The following is a 12079-nucleotide window of genomic DNA, read 5'->3' as shown; positions in this document are numbered from 1 at the left end:
TAGCATCATTCCCTATACCACAGCAGCATCTTAATACAATCCCATCCTATCTGAGACATTGGCTATGAAAATCCCCCCCCAATTTTCTCTATTTCTTCTGTTCTTGGCTACATTGCTTTTATTTTTGCAAGAAAAAAATAATTACTTTAGCATAATCAAAGTTATCCATTTTACACTTCAACAATATTGTCACTTTATAATTTAAGGTCTGATCAATCTCTTTCCTTTACTTCTTTTCTCTGTTTTCTCTTTTTGAAATTCCTGAATTTCTGAATTTTTTTAACCATGCATCAAGTAAATTTAAAAAAAACAAGCAGAATTTGGAATCATGCTTTTAGATAAAGCAAAAGAGAACTATTCCAAAAATGAAAAGGAAGAAAGAAAAAAAAACAAAATTACTATTGAACTTAAATGTTTCAAAAGTCTTAACATCTAAATTAATAAGATAATTATTATTGAACTCTCAGAGACTTAGATTTAATGTAAAAAAGAGAAAAGATGATAAAGTCCTTTTCTCAGTTTGGAATGAACCTAAAACAAAGATAAACAAAAAAGTAAAAATATAAAACTGGAATTAAAAGACTTAAAGACATCTTGGAAATGCAAATGACAAAAATGCATTTCTTAGAACTAAGTGGACTTATTACCAAAATAACCCTGTATTAAGACTCAGAAACATTTCAAACATAAGAAAGCAAAAATACTAAATATATCTTGTGCAGACCACACTAAAATGAAAACAGTAATCAGTTCAGTCACTATAATTGAAAGGCAGAAAGCTAAGTGAAGATTTAAAACAATGAAATTCAAAATAATGAGTGGGTCAAGAAACAAGTCATAGAAAAATAATTATATGAAAAAATGATAATGAAATATACAAAAAAATTCTGAGATGCAGTTAAAACAGTTCTGAGGGGGGAAGAATCATATTCCTACAAATATACATAAATAAAATGTTATAAACCATGTAAAATAAATTATTTACCGCTTTTCAAGGATTTCTATTTATTATAATTTATTCCAACTAGTCCTCAGACACAAGAATTTAGACTACTAAACTTGAAGTCATGACTTCTGCATTCAAATCCTTACTCTGTTACTTATTATCTAATCTTGGGTGATTTTTTTCTATAGTTCTCAGTTTCTTTAACTGTAAAATGAGTTATTATTATAATCATTATTAATAAAAAGAAAAGAAAATCAAAATAATCCTAATCTTTTGGTTTATGCCCAGAAAACAGGCAGATATCTAATAAGATCAAGGTGAAGAATGGATGCCTATTATTGCCATTGTTGTTCAACTATATTCAATATTGTGCTAAATATTGTACTAGCTAAGAAAGAAAGAAAAAAGAAATTCAGGAATTAAAAGTCAATGAGGAAACAAAATTATCATTTTTTCTGCAGATGATAAAATGACACAATTAAATAATCCTAAACAACAAACTAAAAAAACTACTTATATATAACAATGTAAATGCTCTTACCCAGTCTATACTTTCCTCAGTTATAGAGAGAATATTCATTTAGTGAAACTAATATAGACCATTGGAATTCCAAAGCAAAGGATTAATATTTGGGCAGTTATTTATTTATTTGATTTTGTGTTGAGTAATTTCAGTCATGCCCAACTCTTTGTGACCCCATTTTGGGTTTTTCTTGGCAAAGATGGCGAAATGGCTTACAATTCCTTCTCTAGCTCATTTTATAGATGAGAAAGTAAGGAAAACAGGTTAAGCTAGTGTCTGAAGCTGGATTTGAATTCAGGAAGATGAGTATCTTCTTAATGCTAAGCCCAGTGGAGTTATTTAAAATAATATTTAATTTGGACCACAAAATTTACTTGTTGCTTTAAATTGATAAAAATTTCATAAAGGGATGAAAATTCATGTAAATGTATTTAACTTTTGAACTAGTTAGAAGGAAATTTAGTTAGAAGAAGTTATTTTGATAGTTTTCTTTACAAAGGCTTTAAAAAACACTCATGATTAAATTGATGAGAAATTCAACTTAAATTTTTAACATCATTATTAATATAGGAGCTGATTTTCAGGAACTGAGTAATTTTTGCAAGTTGATTTTTTAAAAAAGAGTACTACTTTATCATTGACCTAAGTGTCTAAAAATATGTGTTAGCATAGTGAAAGTTTTATATTAGCTTAATGAAAAATAAAAATTTAATGGTTGATTTTATCAGATTTTTCCCATACTTTCATTGCTTACATTAAAAAAAAATTGAGGGTTAAACATTCATCATTGTTAGTAATCAGTCCACCAAAGTAAAGGACAAACCATTTGACAAAGTCTTACTAAGTTTATTTTCATAAATGAATTGGTTTTAGATTTCAACTACAAAATCACATTTTGTTTAAATTTAGTGTGATGCATAATATATTAATGGGGAAATAGAATTTAAATAATTTAGGTAATAAATAATATATTATGAATAATTAACATCTAGCTTTTAATCTGTTAATTTTACTTTAAGTCTGCAATAAATCTTTTATGAACAATTATTTTATATAAATTATTGAGAAAATTTAAATTATTCAGGTGTGTCCTTACCTTGCATTCATAGAGAACACAAACTCCAGAAGAGGAATATATTGTTTTTTTCTCTCCTTCAAAATAGGTTCTTCCTTGAAAGTGGCATATGGCTTTGGGATTAAAAACAAACAAAAACGTCAATGATTAAAAGTGTTTAAGGTTAACAAGGTAAATTTATAATGATGTTTTGTAATTCATTTACCACTTTTCAATATTTATTATAATTTATTCCAACTAGTCCTCAGACACAAGAATTTAGACTACTAAACTCGAAGTCATGACTTCTGCATTCAAATCCTTACTCTGTTGCTTATTACTTATCTAATCTTGGGTAAGTTATTATTTCTATAGCTCTCGGTTTCTTTAACTATAAAATGAGGTTATTATTAAATGAAGAATTTCCAAAATCTCCTGTATCTTTACATTTATAGCCATCAATATCTCTTTTTCTCTTCCTTCCCCGATTCCCCAGTGAACAAATCTTGTCAATTGTTCATCCACAATGTTTTCCATCTGTCTATTTCAATTCTGAGCTTCACTGTCCTAGTCCAAACTTCTTATTGTTTCTCATATCAACAGTAACTGTGAACTATCCACAAAAGGATTACATCATATCTAAACTCTTCATTTCCAGCATTTAGCACAATATTCTGCATGCAATAGTACTTAGCAAGTGTTCACTTTGTTGTAATTAACTTTTAAAACAATTATATCACCTCTAGTTACACAATTGTTCTTCCAGATTTATTTTTTAATGTAATATAATATTGGCTCCTGCAAACACTTTCAGACTAGATTCTTTCTGGTTTTAAGAGAAGCAGGATGATTAATTCTATGTGCTCCCAGCTGGTGCCAATTAGCCAATTAGTCCTAATATGCTTTTAGGGATGGACATTTATAAGATGATATATTAAAAGCAGTTGCTGGAACTACCAGCTCTTTCCAAACCAGAGGCATACTGGGCTCCTGCTTAGAGAGCTCATATGACAATGAAGCAAATTCTTATCTCCTAATTGATGAAAGGTCTTTGCTCCTTTTACGGAAAACTCATGAAATTAATTTTAGATATTATTTTCTTTGGGTTCCTTGTAAAGTTTTGAAACTATCTTTCTTCAGTGGGTCTAGTTGATTTCCAGGCAATGGTGGGAAGTTCAAATCTTCTGACTTTTGAAATTCACAAGGTCATCTTCTAATTAAGTGGAAGGAGAGGAGGCAGAGGTTTTGTTATTCATCTTCCCTCCTTTCCCAGGGGCTTTACTAATATTATTCTGCCACTAAACTGAGCAAGATAACAGGATAGAGGATTCTGAATTTTTATCCCAACAATTTCTTTCAACATCATTCAACCTTTCCAAATCAATTAAGGACTTTTTCACTTTTAGTCCATGTATTTGATCAGTTAACAATCAATAATTAATAAACATTTATTGCATCTTCTAAATAAATTCAAAAAAGAAAGAGACTTTAAGACCTTTAAGAGTCTTACAACAAGAAAACACACAAAAGAAAGCTGAAAAATGGGGAATGAGAAGATAAGGGGTGGAGAAACAGTAATGGAGCATTGTGAAAAAGTAAAAAAAATCCAAAATGACTGTAGCCAGGGTGAGGAAATGAAATAATTTATCAATATATTCATTTTAGGATTTAATTACTTGTTAGAAGTAATTTTGTAACTCAAAGAGATATCCTCACCTGATAAAGATATCTGGGCTTAGAACATCTTGTAAATTAAATTAATTGGGTAAGGGATAATTGATTGATTCATTCAACTATAGATAATGTGACCTTCTGTAATGAAATGCAGGTGAATACAAACTCCAATTTATTTTAGAGAAAACAGATCTTATCATTCATTTAAAAGTACTACATAGGGAGGAGAAAGGTTTCTGTGCTCTCAAAACTTAACCTAGCATTTAGGGCTTTTAACAATTCTGCAGTATTGTAGTATTGTCACAATATTCCCCTCATATATTCTACATTTCAATGAAACTGAATTATTTCCCATCCCCCAAATATATTTAAATCTTAAGATTTTCTAAAATGGTTTCTCTCTCTCCTCTCCCATGTCTCCAGTGTCTCATTTAATTTCTGACTCAAATAACCTCTCCTCCTCAACCCTCCCTCCCTCATTCCCATTGCCCTAGTAATAAAATATGTTCCTTTCCTTGCATTGTGTACATTCTTTGTAATTCTATATCAGCTGCCTCAAGATATTCTCTTTCTCCCAAGAAATATAATATTGGCCCAGTCTTCTCAATGTCAACTCCTATCTTTATAGGTAGGAAATTAAAAATTCAAATATCCTAACTCCTAAGTTCCTCATTTTCTTAATTTCTCATGACCCACTCCTCTCCACTTCATCTATGCAGGGGACTGGCATGCCCTCATGATCCACATGTATTTCCACTTGTATGGTATATCTCTTTATCATACTATAATCTCCTACCATTTCATACATCTCTGTTTCTTTCGTTTGCTTGTTTAACCAATTGGGCCCTGGTTAGCAAAATAATCCTTTTATTCCTCTTTAATTGATTCTATGCTCTTATACCCATAGAGGCTCATCAAAATAGTCTTTTCTTTTACACTCCCACCATTCCTATCTTTTCCCCAATCAGCTGAAGACCTTATTTCATACTTGACTGAGAAAATAAAAACCATTTTTTGTGAATGCCCTTTTCACTCTTTATTTTCTTTTTACAATTTAAAGCTTCTTGATATCATTCCCCACTACTTACTCCTTACTATAGGCTCCAATAAAATAATAGATTTTTCTTTATGTGAAATTGCCACATTATTTATTAATTATTGCTAGATGAATAATTGAAGTGTCATTTAATTTTAGTCACTGGAATCAGTACTTATGAATTAGTTTGCTGTAAAAGACAGTTTTGTCTATTTAACATTATAGTCTATAAGATGGTTTCTCTTCTTTATAAAAGTTTACTTCCCTATTTTTATGGTCTACAGCTTGGACTCTTGCCCTAGATGGAAGGAAGAAGTCATAAGATGTTTTGCCTGGTCACTTATAAGTTACAGACTTAACATAGACTTTTCCAGAGAATGTTAAATAACTGTTGTCATGAGTCATGGAAATCCATTCCTATAAATGAATCTAAATATAAGCCCACCTACACATTTATCAACTGTATAAAAGGCTACTCTGCTGCTATAATGCATTCCTGATTACTCAGGGGCTGTTAGATGTCACTCACTGGCAACTGCTAGCTCGATAATAAATTATCATGACCCTTTTAAATTATCATACTATATCTCTGCTCCTTTTCATAGTCTAAATCCTAGAAAAAACAAAGTTGTTTACAGTATTTGAATTCACTTCTTTCACTATCAACACTTTGCAATCTAGCTTCCGATATCACCTGTTATAAACACTTTGCTCCAAAATTTCCAATAATTTGGTGTCTATACACCAAATCTGATTGTCTTTTATCAACTTTGAACCTCCTCAGCTTCTCTGCAACACTTTATACTGCAAACCACACTTTCCTTTAAGTTAAGCTCTTCTATCTTTTGGTTTTCCTTTTATCTCTTTGATAAAAGAATCTCCTTTGCTGGCTGATCATGCCATGTAACTGTGTATGTATCCCAAGGCTCCTTCTTAGACCTTTTTCTGTTCTCTTTATGCAGACTTTTCTGTCTTTTTAAAATTAGATTTGTCTAACACCAAGAGATGGATGGTAAAGTTTCCTTCTTTTATCTTCATAATAAGACTGGAGATTAAGTACTATTATTATCTCCATCTTGTTAAAGAGTCTGAGGCACATAGAGGTTATGTGATTTAGCTTGGATCACAAAGTTATATTATTAAACATCTCTTATTTTTCAGATACTGTGCTATGCTTTTCAAATATTATCTCATTTGTTCCTAACAACTACCCTTTGAGATAGGTGCTATTATTATCACCCTTTTACAAATGAAGAAATTGAGGAAAAAAGAAAAATATACAATTAAATAAGCTACTGGATAAATTAGAATAAAGACTGAAGATGTCTCCTAAATGGAACTGCTAAAGAATGAGTTTCTCTTACCATGTGGAACTTTTTCAAAAATTGACCATGTAGTAGGACAAGAGATCACAAATAAATTTTTAAAAAGCAGAACTAGTAAACTCTTTACAAACATAATAAAATTGTAATCAATTCAAGGAATACAAATAAGATCCAGGCTCAGATGGAGATTTAACATTAAAATCCTAAATAATGGGTAGATCAAAGAGCAAATTATAGAAATAATAAGTATGTGAAAGTGGATGAAATTATGACTATATAGAGCTGTATAAACAATATAAAACATGTACCATATACCTATATTTTATAAAAGTATGCAAATATAGTTTAATGAATATAATTTTATTTGACTATATTCATAAAATTTATATAAATATTGAAATAGAAACATATTATTCCAAATATTTAAATATATTTGTGTAAATATATTTAAATAGAAACATATAGATATAAAATAAAGGCATATAAACAAATAACAGATTTATATACATATATACAAGTAAATTATACTTATATACAAACAGAGAATTAACAAAAAATCATTACAAAATATATAAGTGGTAAAAGGATATGAATAAATAATTGTCAAAAATATAATTAGAATATTAACCACAGGAAAAAATGCTCAGAATTGCTAATAAGGTAAATGTAAATCAAAATAATCTTAAATTTTTTACCTCATACCCAGGAAGTTGGAAAAGTGTTTCATTGTTAGAAGGGTTGTGGGAAATTATATGCAGTAGCATAAGACTTATATAGCTGTGAATCATAAAACCACTCTGGAAAGTAATTTTTAATTATGCAAGTGACTAAAATCTCACTTTTATTCAAAGAGTCTACTACTAGAAGATATCTCAAAGAAGTCATTGTTAGAAGAGTCCCTAAATATACAAAATATTTGTAGTAGCACTTTTTTTTTGCAATAGCAAATAATCAAGGAATCATTAAACCATGATATATGAGTATAATAGAATAATATTGTGCTACAAGAAATGTCAGATATGATGAACATAGAGAAGAATGGAAATACATGAAATGATGCATAGTGAAGGAAGCAGAATCAAAAAAAACCAACATACAGAAATTTAAATGGAAAGAATAACTACCCAAAAATAAAATGAATGTTGTTGAATTAAAAGAATATGTATGACACAAAAGAAGAAATATGAGAATATACTTCCACCCCACTCCTTTACAAAAGTGGAAGATTCATATGTGTGAAACATCACATACATTTTCAGGCTTTTTTTGTTTTTAATATATATTGTTTTGGGGCAGCTAGGTAGCGCAGTGGATAGAGCACCAGTCCTGAAGTCAGGAGGACCTGAGTTCAAATGTGGTATCAGACATTTAACACTTCCTAGCTGTGAGATCCTGGGCAAGTCACTTAATCCCAATTGCCTCAGCCAATATATGTATATACACACACACACACACACACACACACACACACACACACACACACATATATATATATATATATATATATATATATAGTTTTGCTATTTTGTTTCTCTTCAACTTTTATTAAAATTATAGGATGGCACTTTGAGAAGCAGGAAGGAAAAGAATACTGAGAAATTTTTACAACAGAAAAATAATAGTTGCCAGAAATACTTATTCTCTTAAAAGGTAAATAATCAGACTACATAAAAGGCAAGAATTTGAATAATTACTTCAAAAGAACTTGGAGGTTGTTGTGGGCCAGAACTCTGAACTTGAAACAAAGGATTCTTATAAGGTACTAAGTCAGTGAAATTGATAAAGACAACAATTATCTAATTTAGCATGATTCAGTATGATTGATTTAATCCTACAAGGAGATGTTATGGGCCAGAACTTGAAACAAGGTATTAAGTGGAATTGAGGAGACAATGGTTAAATCTAGTTTAGCATTGATTTAATACTACAACAAATAATGGTTTCTTAGTGATATAATGATTGGTTTGTTCTCAGTATGAAGCATATAAGCTAGAAGCCTCATCCAGGGAGATTTAGAGACATTTGGAGAGAAGGCAAAGGACTGGTGATCAGGAGCTTAAGCTCTCGGAACCAAGGAGAGAGATAGGCTTCTAAGAAAGCTATCTGGGCCCCAGGAAAATTGTCTCTTTGAAAGAGACAATTAAGGATTTGGTCTTTAACTCCTGACTACTTGTGTGGTGATTAATGAACTGAATGAAGGCTGCCTCCAGAGACCCCAAGAAAACCTCAACAAAGAACATTACATTTTAGAAAGAACATTTCATTTTGATGCCCAATGTGGGGCTGACATGATCCTGATTTCAGTGAAAAAGTCTCTGAGACCCAGAAATTAGGGTGAGTACAAAAATAGACAAAGAAACTTTGTAAAGGGCTAAAGTAGTATTTCAGTTAAAATGGGAGAAATGTTTACAAAAGAGATTTTTTTGCACCAAAAGAAAAATGGGTCAAAGGCTTTGGTCAGATTGATAAAAAATCAAGGTTTAATTGTAACTTGGGAGCAGATCATTGAACTTTTAGAAACAGTACAGTACACATCTTGGTTCTCTAAGGAAAAAGAATTAAATCCAGATGAGTGGAAATTAGTAGGAGAGAAACTATGTGAATACTACAATGATAATGGACCTGACTCAATTTCCAAAGAAACACTTTATACATATAATTTAATACAATTGGCTTTAAGAAAATATATAAGTTATAGATTAAGGAAAAAGAAGAAAGAACAGGAGAGGGAGGATCCACATAAACTATGTGGAAAGAATGAAGAATTAGACAAGAATGGAGTTAAGTACAATTTTGAGTGTTCTGCTTCACAGCAGGAGAAATTAGGGCATTCCTCATGCCCTGACCTAGATCCTTCAATTAACCCTTCATGGCTGGAGGAAGAAGGAGGAGGGGGAGAGGTAGTAACACAATCAGCACCACCTATGAAGCAGCCTATGACAGGATTACAAAAGCACTGGGTAAGACTAAGAAAGAAGGACAGGATATATCTGATTTAAAAATAAATTCATATCCTGTTATTGAAGAGCTTGACTCTTCAGGTCAAGCCAGAGAAGATACACTCCTTTTGATCTGGAAAAAATTAAGGGTTTGAAAAGGGTTGCACTTTTTATGGGGCTATATCATAATATGTTAAGATGTTACTAGAGAATTTGGCTTATGAAATCTTAACCCCTAATGATTGGAAATCCATAGCAAGGACATGTTTAGAACCTGGACAAAACTTGTTGTGGCTTTTGGAGTATAGTGAATTATGCAGGATACAAGCCCAACACAATAAGCAAACTGGAATAAAGGTACAAATCACCTTTGACCAACTAGCAGATGAAGGTCAGTATGCAGACAATTCAGCACAAATTAATTACCCCATAACAGTTTATGAGCAAATTGCTGCTGCTGCAATCAAAACTTGGTATTCCTTCCCAGAAAAAGATGAAGAGGAAGCCTTTACAAAAATAGGGCAAGGTCCCAATGAAGTTTTTGCTGATTTTGTGGGACATCTGCAGACAGCCGTCACAAGAACTATTAGAGAAAATGCAGCTACAAGAATAATGATCAGACAACTGGCTAAAGAAAATGCTAATGAGGTTTACAAAAGAATATAGATTGCTCCAGGGAAATGAGAGACAAGGCCCAACTCCAAGATATCAAACAAAAGACAGGTGGGGCATGATGGCAGCTGAAGTTACACCTTTAGAAGTTCAGTACCCTGAGAGGAATCACCGGAGAAGCAATCTGATAGAAGAAAGATTACATGATCAATCAAACAAAAAGCAATGAGATGGGAGAAATGGATTATAATTGGGGAGAATACAGGCTTTTTAACCTTACAGAAGGGCAGTGTCCCATGTAAGCAGCTCCAATATAATTGCCAAGTGATGAGGAGAGATCTAGAAAGTGGTAAATAGAAGGGACTGGATAGATTAACTACTGGGAAGAGGGTTTACTTGCATTTCTACAGATGGAGAAGGAATCAGATGGGTGCCAATAAGCTGTATTCACCTTATCCATCAGAGAGAAACAGAAAAAGAGAAAACCCTGGAAACAGAGAAGATCTTCTGACACTGAAAGAAACATCTGAAACTAAAAGAGAATGGCTGATAATAAGACTGTTATAGAACTTCAAAACCCTCAGGAATCATAAGATTCCCTTATGTTAAAATTTTTTTGATAAGACTGATATAGGACTTCAAAACCTGCAGGAATCATTGGATTTCCTGAGATGAAAAATTGTTGAAGAGACTATTGCAGGACTTCAAAGCTTGCAGGAATCATTGGATTCCCTATACACATGAAGTAATGGATAATAGATTCTTTTTGGACTATGGACTTATGGACATGTATAATTCCTCATGTTGATTCATGTTATTTGTTACATCATTACTAGCCTATGTTATTATGTGCTTATATAATTTATGTAATTATGTGTAATACCTTCCATATCGGTAGATTTGTGTATACCTGTTTTAAGAATGAGACCTTTAAGAAACCTGCTAATTTTGATTTCCCATTTCCTTTGGTGTTTTCATCTCCCTTCCTGAGACATCAGGGAGGGCGTGATCACTTCCTTTTATGGTGTTTTCACCCCTTTTTTGAGTAGTCAGGGAAGGTGTGATCACCTCCTTTTTGGAGGGTTCTCACTTCCTTGAGAAGTCAGGGAGGTCATGACCACCTGTGTTCTAAAACAAAAGAAAGTGGGAGAGGTAAACAAGTATACTTGCAAACTGACCAAAATACATGAAAAACTAAAATGGATGGGGTGGGTATAATAATTGGGTCAAGATTTAGAATAAACAGAAGTCAGAGCTGGGGATAGCCAGCCTAAAGGGAACAATCTGGACACAATTTGAAGCATCCCTATAAGGAAGAAAGCCTGTATTGGCTTCTGTTTTTGCTTTTGATGATGACTCTAAAGATGAAGATTCATTACTCTGAGACTCTAAGGTGACCATTCTTAAGAGATTTGAGAATAAACGTTTCTTTGACATAAAAAGAAGAGACCATTATGCTCTTAGAACTGTACCTTGAAGAGTATTGCTAATGATCATAGATTACCCAATTGTCTTAGAGAATTCCTCAGTTACAGGGGAATCCTATATTTGTGATGTGAAATGAACTGTTTGGAATTTTAGTAGTAAACTATTGCAATTCTGTTTCTTTTTTTAAATTTTAACTATTGAGAGATCAGTCAAAATTATACTACATAGATTTGTTGTGACTTCACTAGGAATTAAAGCACTCCTTGGAAAAAAATCATACCCTTACAATCATATATTAACTAAACATAAAAAGAAAAATTAATGAACTAAAAATCATTTTTAAAAATTAGAAAGCCAATAATAACCAAGCTAAAAATAAGCACAAACAAAAAGATTTTTTTAAAAATCAGGCAGACAAAAGGCATTAAAGACAGAATATGAAGACATCATTCCTAAAAATGTGGGTGGAGGACTACATTAAAGTCCTAAGGTAGGTGAGGAGAGTGAAAAGAGTAGGCAGTAGAGAGGAGTGTATGATATTC

The 12079-nt window shown here is 31.8% G+C and overlaps 1 protein-coding gene across 4 annotated transcripts in view; it reads right to left on the bottom strand.

Annotated features, from left to right (window-relative positions):
- The window catches only part of NELL2 (neural EGFL like 2), a 128297-nt gene that overhangs the window by 69697 nt on the left and 46521 nt on the right, over positions 1–12079 (bottom strand). For all 4 annotated transcript variants that reach the window (XM_074269457.1, XM_074269456.1, XM_074269458.1 and 1 more), the window contains exon 11: positions 2566–2657. In XM_074269457.1, coding sequence (XP_074125558.1) covers positions 2566–2657 — 92 coding nt within the window. The remainder of the gene's footprint in view (positions 1–2565; positions 2658–12079) is intronic.

Source organism: Sminthopsis crassicaudata, chromosome 5 (genome assembly GCF_048593235.1).
Source record: "Sminthopsis crassicaudata isolate SCR6 chromosome 5, ASM4859323v1, whole genome shotgun sequence".
NCBI classification, from domain to species: Eukaryota; Metazoa; Chordata; class Mammalia; order Dasyuromorphia; family Dasyuridae; genus Sminthopsis; species Sminthopsis crassicaudata.
This window is presented reverse-complemented; position numbering and strand designations above follow the sequence as displayed.